Genomic DNA, 21,148 nt, shown 5'->3' with positions numbered 1-21,148 from the left:
GACTGAAATCTGAAAGGTAACTTTCACATACTCTACATGATCATTCAAACGGCATTCATTATCTAGAGTTAAGGATGAAGTAAGTGTGGCACAAGAGGTCTGGGGCTAGTTGGGTTCGCCAGTATTGCAAAACAAACAAATCAGCCACCAAACAAAGCACACAGCTTCTGAATGCTTATGATATTCTGGGTGGTGTGTATGCAGTAGGAACACAGTACTTGATAAAAAAGAAAACATCTGCCTTCAAGATCCTAGCCCAAAAATACAAAAAAGTAGTTGTTATAATCTAAACGAAAAAGTAGCCAGGTGTGATGATGCACATCTTTCATCCCAGCACCCAGGAGACAGAGGTAGAAGGATCATTGCGAGTTCAAGGCTAGCCTGGAGCTACAAAATGAGTAAGCTGCAGTTAGCGTGGGCTCGAGCAAGACCCTAATTCAGAAAAAGCAAAAAATCATAGTTATGTCTTTTTCACATTCTTAACATATCAGAAAAAAAAGGACTTGCACATCTACCCAAGACATAATAGCTGTAAGCTTGTCATGGCAAACAGAACAGGACAGTACACAAAATGACTGACTTTAAATCAGGCAACAGAGGACTATGGTCTTAGTAAATAAATAAAATGAGTGAGTCCCAGTTGTCTGGCAGGATCTTAGCACTGGAGGGGATGTAAGCACAACAAGCTGATCTCACTAAATCAGGTGACAGAGATGGAAGTTTTGAGAAGCTGAGGTGGCTCGAGCCTGAGATAGACCTAAGGAAGAAGATACTCAGAGAAATGGCCACAGGGCTGTATTTGTGTCTTTTGACACAGGAGAACCTAAGAAAATAGCTGGGAAGCTTACAAAGAATAAATGCATAGAGCACTATAGCACTGGGAGGCATTACATTTCATAAGCCAGAAGGGAAACCTTTCTGAACACATGGGTTTGGAAGATCCCAACTAAACTTAGCCTCAAAAACAGCAATCTAAAGCATAATGAAATTCAGCCTTTGTAAAGCAAGACAATATAATCAAAACACTTAACAATGTAGCATTTAAGGTGTTCACTGTCTGATCAATAAGAAAGTGCCAGATGTGCCCAAACTAAAGAAAGCAAAATCAAAACAGCCAATAGGAAATAATCCAAAAGAGAGCAATTTCATGAAAATCAACAACTTCAATACAGCCACTGAAAATACATTTATGAATTTAAAGGAAAAAGACTAATTAAATGAAAACCAAAATACAAGACAAAAGAAGAATGAAATTGAACGTGCAGCACTGAAAAACATAACATCTGAAATGAAAACTCAACAAATGGGCTTACCAGCAGCTTAAACACAACATCAAAAACTTGTTAGCACAACAGCAGAAATTAAATGAATTGAAGGAAAGGCTGAATAACCATGGATCAATACGGATATCTGCGAGGAAAGCTAGTAGGGAGAGGAGGAAAAGAGGGAAGGAATCACTCAAATCTCTAATGATTAAAGCTATGACAAAACAACTAAAGGCTCACTGATTAAAAAAAAAAAAATCTAATCTAATCCAAACTGCACACCCACAAGTCCAAGAAGCCTGATCAATACCAGTAGGATAAACATCAAAAAATACCATACCACCATCAAACTGCTTAAAGCCAGTGGTAAAATCTTAAAATGAGAATGGCAGGACTTCCTTGTGGTTGGCTCCTTATAAAACAAAACAAAAAAATTGACTCCTTACCATTTCAAAAATCATGCAAACCAGGAAGTAGTCTTACAGGAAGGACTCACTGTAATCATAAATTTACTAATAACAGAAAGTAACCTTAAAATTAAGTATTGTACATTCCTAGATATATATTAGAAAACTTTTGAAAATATGAGAGAATACAGTACACACAAGAGTGTGAACTTGAGGGCTGAAGAGATGGTTCAGTTGATAAGATACTTGCTTGCAAATCCTGACAGTCTGGGTTCTATTCTCCAGCACCCACATAAAGTGGCTCATGTGTCTGGAGTTCATTTGCAATGGCAGGAGGCCCTGGTGGTCTCTTTTTTTCTATTTCTCTCTCCCTCACTTTCTTTCTTTCTATGCTTGCAAATAAATAAATATTAAAAACAAAGAGAGTGAGCATGAATATGCAGAAATAGAGTGTATAGGTCATGAAACACACACACACTCACAAAATTGAGGCTAGGAGACAGGTGTAGTGGTGCACACCTTTAATCCCAGCATTTGGGTGGCAGAGGTAGGAGGATCGCCGTGAGTTCAAGGCCAACTTGAGACTACATAGTGAATTCCAGGTCAGCCTGAGCTACAATGAGATCCTGCCTTGAAAAACCAAGGGGAAAAAAAAAAAAAAAAAGAAGCAGCATCAGCAGCCAGGGACTGGAGACACAGCTTAGTGGTTAAAGCACTTTCCACCAAAGCCAAAAGACCGAGGTTCAATTCCCCTGTATCCATGTAAAGTCAGATTTACAAGGTGGCACATGTGTCTGGAGTCAGTCCATTTGCAGTGGTTAGAGGCCCTGGCAGGCCCATTCCCTCTCTCTGTCTCTCTATTTGCAAATTAACTTTAAACAACTGAAGCTGAAGCCAGGCATGGTGGTGCACGCCTTTAATCCCAGCACTCGGGAGGCAGAGGTAGGAGGATCCCCATGAGTTCGAGGCCACCCTGAGGCTACATAGTTAATTCCAGGACAGCCTGGACCACAGTGAGACCCTACCTTGAAAAAATAAAAAACAAACAAACAAACAAACTGAAGCTGAGTGTGGTGGCACACACCTTTAATCCCAGTACTTGGGAGGCAGAGGTAGAAGGATCATGGTAAATTTAAGGCCACCCTGAACTACATAGTAAATTCCAGGTCAGCCTGTGCTAGAGCGAGATCCTTCCTTGAGAAACAAAAATTGAAACTGACAAATAAAGAGAAACTGAGAGGTAGGCTGGGAGATGATTCAGTGGTAAAGGCCCTTGCTTACAAAGCTCGTTGGCCCAGGTTCAATTCCGAGGTACCCGTGTAAAGCCATATGCACAAAGTGGCACATACGTCTGGAGTTTGCATGTAGTGGCAAGAGTCTTGATGTGCCCATAATGAATTCTCTTTCTTCCAAATAAACAAAAATATATTTTTTAAAAAGCTGAAGGGTTCAGCAAAACATGGTAGTTCGTGTTTTTAATACCAGCACAAAAGAAGCTAAACAGACTTGGCCATGGTGGGGCATGCCTTTAATCTTAGCACTTGGAAGGCAGAGTTAGGAGGATCCCTCTGGGTTCAAGGTTACCCTGAGACTCCATAGTGAATTCCAGGTCAGCCTGGACTACAGTGAAACCCTAGCCCCACCCCTCCAAAAAAAAAAGAAGAAAAGAAAGAGAAAGCTGAGGTAGGAGGACTCCCATGAATTCAAGGCTACAAGTTTATTAAAAGTCTGTAATTTAGATCTGCAGCCACCTGGTTAGAGGAGTCTCACTGTGGGTGGATCCTAGGGACCAGCCCTAAGGTTTGGGGTGGATTTGAAATTCCAGTCTAAAGATATGCAAAGTACCTGAGCTTTGCCTGGAGTTCCTAAAGAGGTTGGCTTGTTTTTCTTGGTAGCTTTTCTGTCTGCCTGGTCCTATGGAAGTGGGCCAGCTTCTTCTGCCACTATGGAACTTCTCCTGCTTTAACAAATCCCTTCCTCCCACAACTGTGCCTGGTCTGGCAGTTCATCTCAACAATGTATGGCTGTCTACTACAGAGACCCTGCCACAAAAACAAAGGGCTGGAGGGATGGCCCAGTGGTTAAAGGTGCTTTCTTGCAAAAGCATGGTGGCCTGGGTTCAATTCTGGAGTACCCACGTAAAGCCAGACACACTAAGTGGCTCATGTGTCTGGAGTTTATTTGTAGTGGCAAGAGACCCTGGCACACCCATGTTCTCACTCTCTCACTTCCTGCTTCTTTTTCTCTCTCAAATAAATCAATCAGTAAAATATATTCTAGACAGGTGTGGTGACGCATGCCTTTAATCCCAGCACTCTGGAGACAGAGGTAGGAGGATCGCCAAGAATTTGAGGGACCCTGAGACTACATAGTGAATTCCAGGTCAGCCTGGCTAGAGTGAAATCCTACCTAGGGAAAACAAAAACAAAAACAAAAACAGAAATAGAAACAGAAACAAAAAGAAAGAAAGAAGGAAGGAAGGAAGGAAGGAAAGAAAGAAAGACAGACAGACAGACAGACAGACAGACAGACAAAGCAAAACAACAGGGCTGGAGAGATGGTCCAGAAGTAAAGGTGCTTGCCTACAAAGCCCAATGACCCAAGCTCAATTCCCCAGTACCCATGTAAACCAGTGCACAAAGTGGCAGTTCCTTTGCAGCATTTGGAGGCCCTGATGTACCCATTCTCTCTCCCTGTCTCTTTCTCCTTGCAAATAAATAAATAAATAAGATATTTAAGATTAAAAAAAACTCAAAAAACTAAATAATGGCTGGGCATGGTAGCATACACCTTTAATCTCAGAATTCAGGAGGCAGAGGGTAGGAGGATCACTGTCAGTTTGTAGCCAGCCTGGGAGTACAGAGTGAGTTCTAGGTCAGCCTGGGCTACAGTGAGACCCTTCCTCGACAAAACAAAACAGGCCTAAGATGCACAGGTGGTGCATGTGTATGGAGTTTGCAGTGGCAGAAGGACTTGAGGCACCCATATTCTCTGAATGCCTCTTACACAAAACCTATATAACAATGACATCAAAACAGAAGTCTAACAGGAAAAAAATAAGAGGTTCAGTGGAGGGGAGATTTGGGAGTAATTCAGGTCATGGGAGGGGATTATGATCTTTCATGGTATATTGTCTATACTTATGGACGTTTTCAATAAGAAGTTGAAAAAAGAAAATTATTTGTGCATATGTACCAGCATGCATGACACAACACTTACGTGGAGGTTACAGGGAACTTCAAGATGCCTGGCCTCCTTTCAGGCAGGGTCTCTTGTCAGTACAAATGGGTCATACTAGCTGGCCTCACGACTGCCAAATTCTCCTGATCCCACCTCTCATTGTCATAGACTTCAGGTATGCCAAAATCACATGGGCAATCCTCACTTTGCATCTGGATTTATGTGAGTGCAGGGGAATTTAATCCAGGTGAGTTGGCTTTGCAAGTAAGTGCCTTTAACAACTGAACCATGTCTCTAACCCCATTTTTTGTTTGAGACAGTTGTCTTACTACCCTCAAATTCCTAGTAATCCTGCCTCAGTCTTTCAAGTAGAGGGATTAGAGGCATGAACCACTATGCTTGGCACTGAAAAATCTTACAAACACACTTGGATAAAGTACTTACTGTGCCAGCATGAGGACCAGTGTTCAGATCTCCAGCTCCCATGCAAATTTTGGGTAGATGCAGCAGCCTAGCTGCAATCACCAACACAGTGGATACTTGGTGCAAGCCTGCCTGCTAGACTAGCTGAATCAGTGAGCTTTGAGCTGAAGTGAGAGACCCTGCCTTAAAGACACCTAATGTCAACCTCTGGTCTCTATATGCACACCCACATGTGTATCCCCAAGCATATGAACACACACATGTACAAGTACCACATACATATACAAAAGAGGCACTTTAACTTCAAATGCTTCCTTCTAATATAACTGTGGTGTATAGATGGCCTAAAATAAAATGGCTGGAGTTAGGGAGACAGAAACTATGAATCATCTGGGGCACAACATTTACATGAGGTAAAACTGAATGATATATCTTCTTTACTTCATTTAAGAAAAGAAGGGCTGAGGAGACGACAGCTCAGCAGTTAAAGGCACTTACTTGCAAAGCCTGCCAGGCTGGGTTTAATTCCTCAGCATGTAAAGTTGGGCAGGTGTTTGTTACAGCAGCAAGAGACTCTGGTCCATTCATACACACACAACAAGATGTTTTTTTAAAAAAAGAAAGATATAATTTATAAATGTGGTAGAATTTTTGAAAGTATAAATTGTGGTTCTGCAAACTGTTTTTCAACGTCCAATTCAAATGTATGTTCAAACTTTTCCTGCACCCAATTTAAAAAGAAAAATATTTTGTACATGTCCAAGGTATTTTCAGTTCTCATTTTAAGGCTCATAAAAATCTCTGAATCTTTTTTCTGCCTGTATGGGCCTTTTGTGCCCTGGGATTACAGGTGGCCAACACACCCACCTAGCACTTATAAGCATCCTGGGAATCTGAACTCTAGCTCTCACGTTTGCAGAGCAAGCATTTTGTCCTCTAAACCATCTATCTGCTCAGCCACAAAAAATGCTACAGATTCTTACATTTTATAAATTACCTTGAGAATACTGGAAGTAGCCAATATTTCTTTTCATCCCCAAAGACTTGCCTCCAATTTTTACTATATCCAAGAGAGAAACCATTTCCATCTTGTCCATAAGAAAACGTAGGTGCACGGAATGATTCTGTGAAAAACCAAGTATATACAAATATATAAACCTAATTTATTTAAATTCCTGATGTGATTGCTATACATTGTACACATGTATTAAAATGCCACACTGAATCCCACAATGTATACATTATGTCATTTCAAACAAAATACACTTAGCCGGGCATGGTGGCAGATACCTTTAATCCCAGCACTCGGAAGGCGGAGGTAGGAGGATTGTCATGAGTTCAAGGCCATCCTGAGACTACATGGTAAATTCCAGGTCAGCCTGTGCTAGAGTGAGACTCTACCTCAAAAAAAAAGTACACTTAAATTTCTGACTTAATTAGGAAAAAGTACATTTTACCTCATCAACCACATAAAGTAATACCAAGATAATTATCTAATATCCTTGAATAACAAATAAAGTATGTTTAATATGTATTACCTTTTAAAACTTTCTAATTTTTATATATATATATATGTAAATATATATATATATATATATATATATATATATATATTTAAATTTTTATTTATTTATTTGAGAGTGACAGACTTAGAGAGAGAAAGAGACCGGGGGGGGGGGGGTTGGGAGAGAGGGAGAGAATGGGCGTGCCAGGGCCTCCAGCCACTGCAAAAGAACTCCAGACATGTACGCCCCCTTGTGCATCTGGCTAACGTGGGTCCTGGGGGATCGAGCCTTGAACCGGGGTTCTAAGGCTTCACAGGCAAGTGCTTAACCGCTAAGCCATCTCTCCAGCCCCTCTAATTATATTTTTTTATTTCATTTTAGTTTTGTGGTATTAGGAATTTAATTAATCCTTGTACATGCTAGTCAAATCTGTGCCACTGAGCTAAATTTCTAGACCCTCTTTCATAAACTTCTGTATTTATTTATTGGGGGGAGGTGAATGAGCATGGTGTACTAGGGCCTCTTGCTGCTGCAACCAAACTCCAGATACATGCATAAGTTAGTGCATCTGACTTTATATGGGTATTAGTGAATTCAATCCAGGACAGTAGGCTTTGCAAGCAATTGCCTTTGAAGGCTGAGACATCTCCCTAGCTCGAATTTAATTTTTAAGTTGTTAAAACTTGTCTAACTATACTCCTTATTTATTAAATTCCTACTATGTTTTTTTTTTGGGGGGGGGTTGTTGAGGTAGGGTCTCACTCTAGCCTAGGCTGACCTGGAATTCACTATGTAGTTTCAAGGGGGCCTCAAACACAGTGATCCTCCTACTTCTGCCTCCTAAGTGCTGGGATTAAAGATGTGTACCACCACACCCAGCTCCTACTATGTTCTTAATAGTATAATACTAGGTATTGGAATCCAAACAAAAATATTTGATGAGGGCTGGAGAGTTGGCTTAGCGGTTAAGGCACATGCTTGCGAAGCCTAAGGACCCAAGTTCAATTCTCCAGGTCCCACAAAAGCCAGATACACACGGTGGCACATGCATTTGGAGTTTGTATGCAGTGGCTAGAAGTCCTGGTATGCCCATTCTCTCTCTCTCTCTCTAGTAAATAAAAATAAAGTCTTTAATAAGTCTTTAAAAATATTTGATGAAATTCTTATGAAAATTCTATAGTCTAGCAAAATTACATGTGATAAGTGCTAATACAGTACCTGAAATCTTCTGGGAGTACAGAAGTAGACTCCATGTGTCTTGGGAATGAGGGTAGAGGTATATAAAGATGGAAGTTGTGACAAATAAGCACATTCTTGATCAGTAAGGAAACACAGGAGGCTAGAGAACATTAAAGTTTGGTTGTCACTGACATAAAGTGAGTTCTAGGAAAAGTTGGGGTTGACAGGGAATTTTACTTTGTTGTAAAACATGTTTTATGAAGTAAGATGAGAAAAGCATAAGAAAGTAAAAACCGAAGGGAAGAATCTCAGAGGAGAAGAAAGATATGTAGAAGAACTTTAAGATGAACCTTGACTATCAGAACAACATCTTTTTTCAGAAGTTAGAGGAAGGTTAACAGTGACAGGTAGGCAAAAAGAAATGTTTGTGGAAGCCTATAGAAGTGAAATAGATGGGCACTTGCTCATGACTTTTCATTTTTCTCTGGAGAACTTGCAAATGGGTAGAGTAGGAATACAGTGAAATATCTATATTAATGTGGGAAACAGCTCATGAGGAGCCTGACCAGAAACTAACAGAGTTGAGGTGGGATCTTCCATGTAACTCTCTCTGTGGGAGTTAGTTTCTTTCAGCTGTCAATCGCATGGCTAGACATGTGGATGAAGCCAACTGCTGAAAGCTCCAGGCTATGAATTGGTAAAGGAATTCTGGGGAAAAAAATCTAGGGACAGAAAAATCAAAGATACTGTGGAAAGGGTATATATAATGGGATCCTGAAGGATTTCCCCCCTCCTTTTTCATTCTCTCCCACTATTTTTATCTTTCTTCTTTGCTGCACCCCATGCTTTCCTCTAGCATATGCCACCGCACACACAGAGGAAGTAATTCTGAGCTAAAACTTCAGAAATCATAAGCTAACACAAATCATGCTTCCTTCAAGTTGGTCAAGCTCAGGTTTGATGTCAGGGTGAAGGAAAGCAGACTTACACAGTGCAGACAGGCTTCATACAAAATAGGCTGAGAGAACTTGAGCAAACTCAAGTGCACATGCTCCATCCATTGCAATTGCCTACTACTTAGCCCTAAGTGGTTGATAGCAGTTGAGAAAACAGGCCTACCACTACCACATTTATCAATTTTGAAAAGAACTCTAATTTTCTATGTGAAACGTTTCAGTTTTTAGCTATCATGGGGGGTTTTTAGTGCTGGGCTTTGTACATAAGCAAATTTTTTTGTTATTTCTGACTATGGGTAAAAGGATGGCAGGGAAGGTTGTAGAGGACATATACTTAAGGAATATAAGGAACTTTCACATGGAAAAAGAATACAGCAAGACCCGGACCCACTGATTCAGCAGACCAATTGGTCTTAGGCTCCAGATATCTTCTTGTTTCTTCTGCCTTCCCAGTGCTGGGATTGCACACACATGCCACTGGACCTGGCTTTTTTATATGGCTTCTAAGGGTCTGAACTCAGGTCCTCACATACCTATGATCCTAGCACTCAGGTATCTTCCTGCCCCTGAGGTTAATCTCTGGCCTCTCTATATGAAAGCACAAGCACATATGAATCTGCACAAACATGAACACAGACATCACACACAAAAATATCTGTGCTATTACTTGACCATCCTAGGGGACTCTTCCTTGTGTTTCTTTTTCCTTTTCAAGGGCAGGTCTCACTCTAGACCAGGCTGATCTGGAACTCACTTGAACTAATGGGGATCCCCTATTAGAGCCACCCGAATGCTAGGACTAAAGGTATGTGCCACCATGCTTGGCAAAGCTTTGCTTTTTTTGGTTCATCTCGTTGTTGTTATTATTATTTTGATTTTTCAAGGTAAGGTTTTGCTCTAGGCTGACCTAGAACTCACTCTGTAGTCTTGGTGGCCTTGAACTCTTAGCAATTTTGCTACCTCTGCCTTCCAAGTGCTGGGATTAGAGGCGTGCACCACCACATGAGGCCTCATTATTTTTTTCACAAGGAAAAGGAGAAAATGCTGATACTAGTGATATTATGTGTTAAGCATCACTGACAAAGGACTTAGAAGTGAAAATAATGAGATGCATCAAAAACATTATTCCTGGGCTGGAGAGATGGCTTAGTGGTTAAGCACTTGCCTGTGAAGACTAAGGACCCCAATTCGAGGCTTGATTCCTCAGCACCCATGTAAGACAAATGCACAAGGGGGTGCATGCATCTGGAGTTCCTTTGCAGTGGCTGGAGGTCCTGGTGCACCCATTCTCTCTCTCTCTCTCTCTCTCTACCTGCCTCTTTATTTTTCTGTCTGTCACCCTCAAATAAATAAATAAAAATAAACAACAAAAAAAAAATTATTCCTGAGCCAAACGTGGTAAAAAAAATTATTTTCCTGTGGCTGGGCATCGTGGCTCAGACCTTTAATCCTAGAACTGAGGAGACAGAGGTAGGAAGACTGCTATGAGTTCAAGGCCACCCTGAGACTAAACAATGAATTCCAGATCAGCCTGGGCTAGAGTAAAACTCTAGCTCAAAAAAGGAAAAAAAAAAAGAAAAATTATTCCTGGGGATAGAGATTGTTCAGTGGTTAAGGTACTTGCTTGCAAAGCCTAACAACCCATGTAAAGCCAGATGCACAGAGTGGTACATGATTCCATAGTTCATTTGCAGTGGCTACAGGCCCTCATGTGCCCATTCTCATTCTCATTCTCTCTCTCTCTCTGCTTGCAAATTAATAAATAAAACATTTAGAAAATTATTCCTCACAACATGTGCCACTTAAATGTGTAATTGTGGGTGAAAATAGAAAAATATATATATATAATATTTTGTTGATGTATTAGGTTTTTGGCTGAGAATGAATTTCTACTACCTATCTTTTGGATTTTCTTTTTCTTTTCTGGTTTTTCGAGGTATGGTCTCACTCTAGCCCAGGCTGACCTGGAATTCACTATGGAGTCTCAGGGTGGCCTCAAACTCGTGGCAATCCTCCTCTCAATTGCTGGGATTAAAGGTGTGTGCCACCATACCCAGCCTTCAGATTGGTTTCGTAAAAAAAACACTGTATAGGGCCGGAGAAGACAGCAGATAAGGCGTTTGCCTGCAAAGCCAAAGGACCCCTGTTTGATTCCCCAGGACCCATGTATGCCAGATGCACAAGGAAGTGCATTCATCTGGAATTCATTTCCAGTGGCTGGAATCCCTGGCATGCCCATTCTCTCTCTCACTCCCTATCTCTTTCTCTCTCTCTCAAATAAATAAATAAATAAATAAATAATATTTTTTAAAACACTGTATAAAATGTGGTGACAGCTTTTACTTACTAAATTTTATAAAATAAAGGGCAGAGATGGCCCAGCAATTGAAGGCATTTGCTTGTAAAGTGTCCGGAGCTGCAGGGGAGCTACAGGTGGTCTTTAATCTCTTAACACAAAGGCCATGTACTACAGCCTAGGTGAGAAGGCAGCCCAGGTGAGATGACGCCAGGCATTATTTAACATAAGGCATAGGCACCTGAGTTCTATCTTCCTTATATAAGCTTGTGTCTGCCTGAATAAACCTGAGCCTTGATCAGAATTTGTCTTGGCTCCATTCCTTGTGTTCTTGTCTCAGGTTCATTCCTACTCCCTCCTTCGGGGTCTGTTTTAGCCTTTGTGCTGCAGGCCGGCACACAAAGCTTGAAGGCCCAGGCTCAATTCCCCAGTACCTACTTATATTAAGGCAGATGCACAAAGTGACATATGTATCTGGAGTTCATTTGCAGTGGCAAGAGGCTCTGAAGTGCCCATTTATTCACTCCCCTTCTCCCTTTCTGGTTGGAGGTAAAAAATTAAAATATTAAAATAAAACGTACAATGATCATCTCATTAGATACAGAAAAAGCATTTGACAAAATCCAACATCCTTTCATGATAAAAGCCCTACAGAGACTGGGAATAGAAGGAACATATCTCAACATAATAAAGGTTACTTATGACAAGCCTACATCCAACATAAAACTAAATGGAGAAAAACTGGAAGCTTTTCCACTAAAATCAGGAATAAGACAAGGGTGTCCACTGTCCCCACTTTTTTATTTTATTTAGTATAGTATTGGAAGTCTTAGCCACAGCAATAAGGCAAGAGACACACATAAAAGGGATGCAAATTGGAAAGGAAGAGATCAAGTTATCATTATTTGCAGATGACATGATTCTATACATAAAGGACCCTAAAGACTACCAGCAAACTGTTAGAGCTGATAAACACCTATAGCCATGTAGCAGGATACAAAATAAACACACAGAAATCAGTAGCCTTCTTATATGCTAACAACAAACACACAGAGAATGAAATCAGAGAATCACTCCTATCCACAATTGCATCAAAAAAAAAAATAAAATACCTTGGAATAAACCTAACCAAGGAAGTGAAGGATCTCTACAATGCAAACTTTAAAACACTCAAGTGAGCCGGGAGTGGTGGTGCACGCCTTTAATCCCAGCACTCAGGAGGCAGAGGTAGGAGGATTGCCATGAGTTCAAGGCCACCCTGAGACTCCATAGTGAATTTCAGGTCAGCCTGGGCTAGAGTGAGACCCTATCTCGAAAAACAAACAAACAAACAAAAAACACTCAAGTGAGAAATTGCACAAGACACTAGGAAATGGAAAGACATCCCTTGTTCTTGGATTGGAAGAATCAATATTGTGAAAATGGCAATATTACCAAAAGCAATCTACACATTTAATGCAATCCCCATCAAAACTCCAATGGTATTCTTCACGCAAACAGAAAAAACAATCCAAAAATTAATTTGGAACCCCCCAAAACCTCAAATATCTAAAACAAATTTGAGTAACAAAAATAAGGCTGGTGGTATCATCATACCTGATTTTAACCTATACTACAGAGCCATAGTATCAAAAACAGCATGGTACTGGCACAAAAGCAGATATGTAGATCAATGGAACAGAATAGAGCACCCAGATGTAAGTCTGGGCAGCTATAGCCACCTGATCTTCGACAAAATTTAGTGTCTATAATTATGGAAATTGTCAATTAAAAAATGCAAAAAAGAAACCTCAAAAATATTTATTGGAGAAAAGAGAGCCTCTTCAGCAAATGGTGCTGGGAAAACTGGATATGTATCTGTAGAAGGATGAAATTAGATCCTATCTCTTTCCATGCACAAGAATTAAGTCCAAATAGATCAAAGACCTTACTATCAGACCTGAAACTCTGAAATTGCTAGAGGAAATCCTTCAACATACTGGTTTTGGCAGGGACTTTCTGAATATAACCCCAATTGCTCAGGTAATAAAACCACAGATTAATCGCTGGGACCTCATGAAATTAGAAGTTTTTTGTATGGCAAAAGACACTGTGAATAGAGCAAAGAGGCAACCTACAGAATGGGAGAAAATCTTTGTCAGCTATACATCTGATAGAGGATTAATATATAGGAAATACAAAGAACTCAAAAAATTAAATAAGAAATCAAACAACCCAATTAAAAATGGGCTACGGAACTAAATAGACAGTTCTCAAAAGAAGAAACACAGATGGCATATAAACATCTAAAAAAAAAGTTTTACATTTCTAGTCATCAGGGAAATGGCAGATTAGAACTACATTCTATCTCACTCCTGTCAGACTGGCTATCATCATGAAAACAAATGAACATAACTGCTGGCGAGGGTGTGGGAAAAGAGGAACCCTTCTACTCTGTTAGTGGGAATGCAATCTGGTCCAGCCATTATGGAAATCAGTGTGGAGGTTCCTGAGACAGCTAAAAGTAGATCTATCATATGACCCAGCTATAGCACTCCTAGGCATATATCCTAAGAACTCGTCTCACTACCTTAGAGATACTTGCTCAACTATGTTTATTGGTCTATTCACACTAGCTAGGAAATGGAACCAGCCTAAATGTCCTCAACTGATGAGTGAGTGGATAATGAAGATGCGGCACATTTATACAATGGAGTTCTACTCAGCAGTAAAGAAAAATGAAGTTATAAAATTTGCAGGAAAATGGATGGATCTGGAAAGGATTATACTAAGTGAGGTAACCCAGGCCCAGAAAACCAAACGTTGTATGTTCTCTCTCATATGTGAATCCTAGCTACAAATAACTGGAGTTCTGTGTGAGTAGGAAAAAAACTCAGTAGTATAGGCCAGTAAGCTAGAAAGCAGATATAAAGGGAATAGAAAGGGAGGAAGGAGGGGAACTTAATAGGATGGTATTATATATATATATGTAAGTAGAAGAACAGATTAATGGGGGTGAAAAGGTCTTAGTGAGGTCAGGGGAAGAGATTGAGTAAGGAAAGATAGAGGGAGGGCTAATCAAAAATCTTAGAGGAGGTAAGGATAAGTCATATGGAAACCAACTTTTTTGGACAGTGAAACACACAGGAGCCACAGATTGTTGCTAGAAAAATTTTCAGTGCCAGGGATGGGATACCTTCCAGTGAGTTGTTGGCTAGGGAAGTCCCTGATGGGCCCTGAACATTACAGGCCATTGCTGAGGCCCTTGGTTTCTCATCAGGAATAGATGGTAAGACCCTATTACTGAATACTCCACATACTTAGGCTGCAAGGTCACTGATAATTCCTGCTGGAGCTGAGCTGGAAACCTCCATGTAGACCAGCTGACAGAAAGCTGGAAAAAGCCAAGCTGCACACAGTTCAATGGGAGAGAATCACCAGTGAAGATACCCAACAGTAGACAATGCTAGTGTTGTATTTGGCCAGCCTGACCAAATAAGCCAATTCATGGTGGAAACCAACCCCCTCTAATTGGACTGGAGGCCCGCTCCATGGGAGGGAATATATCCCTGATACTGAAAACCTATAATAGGGGTAGTCATGAGCCCTAGGGGTGTAACATCTGCTGCTGTCTGGGTAAAAGTATATGCTATGCTACCAAACTGCCCCGTAAGCACTTCTCTTAATACCCAGATATTAATGCTACTCTCACTTTTGGGTAGAGAACCTTCTCTTTTCAGATGGCAGTGACCACAGTATTACTCAAGAGGCACCATGGTGCTGAGAAGAAGTGACAGATGAGTGCTCAGCACTGCAATATCTCTACCACACCTTCCATGGCCCAGGGTCCATTGTGGAAGAGGTGGCAGAAAGAATGTCAAAGCCAAAGGAAGGGTAGGACTCCTTACAATGTGCTCCTCCAGACACAAAATGGCCTGGATATCTATGACCTCACAATGCCTGACAAGACTTACAGAAGATCATCATAATAGGAGGAAAAGATCATGACATCAAAATAAAAGAGAGACTGATTGAGAGGGGGAGGGGATATGATGGAGAATGGAGTTTTCAAAAGGGAAAGTGGGAGGAGGGAGAAAATTACCATGGGATATTGTTTATAATTACGGAAGTTGTCAATAAAAAATATTTTAAAAATAAATAAAATGTACAAAATAGTTCTCTATTGACATTTGGCCTTCTTCAATATGATGCTTGTTATACAGCAAATGTACTAGGTACAATCACTTTAATAAAAAACTTGTTTCCTGTAACACCATCACTACCATCCTTCTCCAGATCATAGTCACCTGTGGTCATTTTCCTATACAATTATAATTTATTTCAATCCATTTACCTATTGTTGTTCTATTTTTTCCAACTAGCCAGCAGTGGTAGCTAAACAGTGAGAGGATGCTGATGAAGAACATTGCAGACACAAAGAAAAGAAAAAGTACATGGAATTTTGCACGTGCCTCTGTCAGTTCATTCTGAGGAAAGAAAAAAGAAGAGTTAATTTTGAAGACAATGAATCTCTAAAATATAACTTTTAATTTGGTTCTACTTAAAGTTGAACAAACCAAGAAATAAAATTGTCACAAATGAAGATGAATAAAATGAGATAATATAACTCAAAGTAACAATTTCAAAAGCAAGCAACATTATCAAAACATGCTACTTCCATAAAAGCTCAGAGTCATCAAAATGGGGGTTATATAATCTAAAGAGAAACCAAAGTATAGAAAGTGATATGAACATTGCTCTTAACACTTAAAAATATTGTAGCAATTCATTCATGAGAAATTTTTTCTTATTGTACCCATTGATATATTCAGGTTTCTCCCAACATCCAGAAAAAACAAAGGTTTCTTCACTTATATAACAATAGTTGCTTAAGCAGGGCATGGTGGCACATGCCTTTAATCTCAGCACGTGCCAGAGGTAGGAGGAGTGCCATGAGTTCAAGGCAACTTTGAGACTATATAGTGAATTCCAGGTCAGCCTGGACTAGAGCAAGACCCTACCTCAAAAAACAAAACAAAACAAAACAACAACAACAAAAAAACCAACTTAATATGTACTATAACTGCAAACTGACTGACAGATTAAATTTATTTCTTGTTTCTCTGGTCTTTACTTTGGGGTCACAACTAAATGGTGCAGGCTGCTCTGGTTCTCACCATCTTCATTCCATGGAACTTTTGTATCTAACTTCCAATTTTGGTAACTTTATCCCAAGGTATTATAAATAAAAATTTTTCTCTTATTCCTTATAGTCACATGCATTTTAATACAAAAAAAAAGTTTGTTTTTTTCAAGGTAGAGTCTTACTGTAGCCCAAGCTGACCTGAAATTCCCTATGTAGTCTCAGGGTAGCCTTGAACTCATGGTGATCCTCTTACTTTGCCTTCCAAGTGCTGGGATTAAAGGTATGCAGCACCACCATGCCCAGCTACAAAAGTTTTAACCTAGAAGCAATTAGCACCTATGAATAGGAGGAGGCAGAAGAAACAAATATCTACTTAATAGTAAGAACCCTTCAAATACTTGCTCTTTAAAACAAAGCCGTATAGGAGGCTGGGGATGTAGCTAATTTGACAGAATGCTTCCCTAGCAGGCATGAATCCCCGGGTTGGATCTCAACACCACATAAAAACAGACATGGTGGGGCTGTAGGGATGGCTTAGTGGTTAAGGTGTTTGCCTGCAAAGCCAAAGGACTGAGGTTCGACTCTCCAGGACCCATGTTAGCCAGATGCACAAGGGGGTGCACACGTCTGAAGTTCATTTGCAGTGGTTAGAGGCCCTGGTATGCCAATTCTCTCTCTCTCTCTCTCTCTCTCTCTCTTTCCCTCCCTCTCCCTCCCTCCCTTTCTGTCAAATAAACAGACAGACATGGTGGTGCACTCCTGTAATCCCGGCTTGTGGGAAGTGGTTGCAGAAGAATCAGAAGTCAATGTTATCCTTGAACAGTGAGTTTGAGGCCAGTCTGGACTACATTACTACCAACAAAAACATTTGGCAAGTGCCCTACTCTGTCAGAACTAAAGGCTACCCTTTTGTGATTTAAAAGGTATTTGACACTTTGGGAATTTAACTCGAGGCCTTAAAAACTTTACTATCAAACATACCCTTAGCCTTGAATTCTTCTGGTATTTCTGATCCTCCTGGCCTCTACCTCTTCAGCAATTTCCTACCAGCTGCAGCACCACAACCGGCTCTTTTGGAATTTGTCTCTTTTTCCCCAGACTAACCACCATATCTTTAAAACAAATTGACACTTGTACCTTGCCATCTTGTGAGAAAAAAAAAATTGGGGGGGGGAGAGGCAAGAGCTGAGGCTAGGTCTCACTCTATTCTCAGACTGACCTGGAAGTCTGTAGCCCCAGGCTGACATCAAATTCATGGCAACCCTCAGCTTCCTGAGTGCTGAGACTAAAGATTTGTATCAAAACTCCTAGCTGAGAACATTTTTATTATTACTATATTCACGATAAGTGTCATGAAGAGATCATGAGAATGTCATGGCAATGATATGTTTTACCTTTGGACAATTCTCTGTAGATTTCCTGCGGCAAAGCTTGTACAAACAGAGATGTCTGTTAAAAAACTGATTTTTATACAAGGTTAACCTGAACACTAGGATTTAGAAATTCTGTACATATACAGGGAATACTAAAATGTTACATCTAATGGTCATCTACATTATTTTCCCCCAAATACAAGAGTACAAGTAAGAACATTTAGTTCTTTAAGTATATTTCAAGTGCTCTTTAAATATGCACTTTTCAAATCAGTGTTTTTAATTATTTTATTTTTATTTGAGAGAAAGAGATATACAGAAATACGCAGGTAGAGAGAGACACAGAGAGGGAGAGACAGTGAATGGGCACGCCAGGGCCTCCAGCCACTACAAATGAACTCCAGATGCATGTCTCCCCCCCCCCCCCCGTGCATCTGGCTTATATGGGTCCTGGGGAGTTGAACTTGGATCCTTTGGCTTTGCAGGCAAGCTCCTTAACTGCTAATCCATCTCTCTAGCCCTCAACTCAGTTTTTAAAAGAGACTTATGTCTAGAAAGAATAAATGTTTTAGCACATATATTAAACTTCTGATTAATAGTTCCAAAAACTTGACTCAATGACTTCTTACCACCTTTATTGCTAGACCCTTACTTCAACTGAAAAGGAAGAGCATCCCCTACAGGGTGGCTGTGCTGGCCCTGGGCCCCTCACCCATGAGTCTCAGACTCAGCAACCAGACCTTCTTTCTCTACAGACCACATCACGAGTTCTCTTCCTCCCCGTCTTATTGGAGTAAAACACATACACAGTCCTTCCAACACTCTTGAAGGCCCTTTGTCATTTGGTTTCACCTAATGGACTTCCCATCAGTTTCCCCGCTCATCCTGCCAGCTACAAAAGCCTTCTTGATATAAGCACGCCAGGGATACCTATGTGTTCCTTCACACTGAAAAGTTCTTCCCCCAGACATCCACTGATTCCTTTCAGTCCTGCCTTTAATCTTATTTTGGTAAGGACCATCTATGCAGCTACACTACCACACCTACCCTCAGCAAATTCCTGAGAGGACCACTATTTATCCCAGACCCCCAGAAGTCTGCTGCCACATAGACAGCATTAAATTAATATTTGTGAAATAAGTGATGAAAGGGGCAGATTTAAGGTAGGTAACTAGGTATTTTCTTTTTAATTTGTGATGAATTTTTAATAATCTCAGTGAACTCTGAGATACTAGGGTTGGTTCTCCATTCTCTTGTGACTGGCCCTGGAATCTACACAGAAGAAATACTGCCTCTGATAAGGGTGGGTAGAGGAAATATGGGGAAGACAAGCTTGTAGTTGGGCTGGATTGGTTACTTTGCACAGGAAAGGTGTCCTCTTGGGTATGTGGATGGCTGGCTATCTCTAAGAACAGGCTAGCTTGGAAAGGTCATTGTCTCCCCAAGTCCAAAGCCTAAGAACCCAGAGCATCTACACAGGAAGTAAAGACACAGTTTATGCAAAGTCTGTTGTTTCTTCAATTACCAGTTAGGTAGTTATTCAGGGTCACATATTGAGAATAGTACAAGGAAGACAAAATTTAGACTCATATCCCAAGATCCAGGTACTTTCCATTATCACTTGCTACTTACAATCAGCCTAATTAAAGCACTGAGTCATGAAGCACAATTGTATCTCCATGAAATACCTATTTTAGATAGATTTTTATTAAAGCATCATTTATTTCTTTCAAGGTAGGGTCTCGCTCTAGCCCAAGCTGGCCTGGAACTCACAATGTAGTCTCAAGCTGGCCTCAAAGCTCTTACCTCTGCCTCCCAAGAGGTGGGATTAAATGTATGCACCACCATACCTAGATTCTGTGACTTTCTATACTAACATTACTCAAGGGAAGTAATTTACAAGGTTTAAAGACTAAGCAGAATTTGGGCTGGTGAGATGGCTTAGCAGTTAAGAAACTTGCCTGCAAAGCCTAAAGACCTAGGTTTGACTCCCCAGAACCCACATAAGCCAGGTGCACATGGTGGTACATATGTCTGGAGTTCACTTGCAGTGGCTAGAGGTCCTGGTGCACCCATTCTCTCTCTCTCAAACAAATAAACAAAGTTTTTTTTTTTTTTTTTTTTTTTAAAGATTAAGCACTGGGCTGGAGAGATGGCTTAGAGGTTAAGGTGCTTGCCTGAGAAACCTAAAAACTCATGTTCAAATCTCCAGGTCCCACATAGCCAGATGCAGACTGACACACGCCCACAGTGTCTCACATGTGCACAAGGGGGCACACACGTTTGGAGTTCATTTGCAGTGGCAGAAAGTCCTGGAACACTCATTCTCTTCTCTGCCTCTTTCTCTCTGTCTCAAAATAAATAATTTAAAAAAGATTAAGCAGAATTTAAAAACTGGGTAGGGTTTAAAATTCTATTCCTTTTATAGAAATTTGTAAGGTAAATGAAATTATAAAGTGGTTTTATAAGGCATATTTTCCACAGCAATCCTCAGCCTCTACAGTGCCTGGCTGAACCCTGCACTTTTTTTTTTTTTATATTTTTTTAATTATTTGAAAGAAGGGGGGAGAGAAAGAATATGGGTGTGCCAGGGCCTCCAGCCACTGCAATTGAATTCCAGATGCATGTGTCACCTTGTGCATGTAGCTCATGTGGGTCCTGGAGAATTGAGCCTGGGTTCTTAGGCTTCACAGGCAAGCACCTTAAAATGTTAAACCATCTCTCCAGCCCAGCCCTGTACTTTTTATGTACCAAGTATTTATTTACACTAATTTAACCTGTACATTGATTGTATAAAATAAGTATTACTACGAATTTTGCAATTTTAAAAATATTTTATTTTTATTTATTTATTTATTTGATAAAGAAAGAGGAACAGAGTGAAAGAATGAGGACGCAGGGCCTCTAGCCACTGCAAATGAACTCCAGACAGGTGCGCCCCTTGTACATCTGGCTAATGTGGGTCCTGGGGAATTGAACCTCGGTCCTTTGCCTTTGCAGGCAAATGTCTTAACCACTAAGCCATCCCTCCAGCCCCAATTTTGCAGATGAAAATATCAAACAATCTCAGCTTTAATTTTTTTTTTTTTTTTTTGGTTTTTCGAGGTAGGGCCTCACTCCAGTGCTCAGGGTGACCTGGAATTCACTACGTAGTCTCAGGGTGGCCTCAAATTCACAGTGATCCTCCTACCTCCTGCCAAAAATGTGAAAAGACCTGCCTCTTGCAAATGATAGAGAACCACTGTTTTGCTTTTTTTTTTTTAAGCTTTTTAGTATTATCTAATTATCTGGTCTGTACATATACTATTTTGATAAAATTTAGGGATAATTTTACAATACATTGAAACTGTTCCTTCACTAAACGCTTTAAATTTCTAGGTAATCTATCATCCCTTGTCTCTTTTCTTTCTAATCTATCAGCTCCCTTAAATTCAGTGTC

The 21,148-nt window shown here is 40.3% G+C and overlaps 1 protein-coding gene across 11 annotated transcripts in view; it reads right to left on the bottom strand.

Moving 5' to 3' along the window:
* Zdhhc20 (zinc finger DHHC-type palmitoyltransferase 20) overlaps window positions 1-21,148 on the bottom strand; it is a 74,717-nt gene that overhangs the window by 8,201 nt on the left and 45,368 nt on the right. For 6 of the 11 annotated variants that reach the window (XM_045155000.1, XM_045154997.1, XM_045154999.1 and 3 more), the window contains 3 exons: window positions 17,731-17,766; window positions 15,545-15,677; window positions 6,273-6,399 (listed from right to left, as the gene is read on the bottom strand). In XM_045155000.1, the coding sequence (XP_045010935.1) occupies window positions 6,273-6,399; window positions 15,545-15,677; window positions 17,731-17,766 (296 nt within the window). The remainder of the gene's footprint in view (window positions 1-6,272; window positions 6,400-15,544; window positions 15,678-17,730; window positions 17,767-21,148) is intronic. The other 5 variants (XM_045155001.1, XM_045155002.1, XM_045155003.1 and 2 more) reach the window with 1 other exon arrangement.

This window comes from Jaculus jaculus, chromosome 7, assembly GCF_020740685.1.
Source record: "Jaculus jaculus isolate mJacJac1 chromosome 7, mJacJac1.mat.Y.cur, whole genome shotgun sequence".
Classification (NCBI taxonomy): Eukaryota; Metazoa; Chordata; class Mammalia; order Rodentia; family Dipodidae; genus Jaculus; species Jaculus jaculus.
Note: the sequence above shows the minus strand (reverse complement) of the source record. Positions and strands in the feature narration are given on the sequence as shown.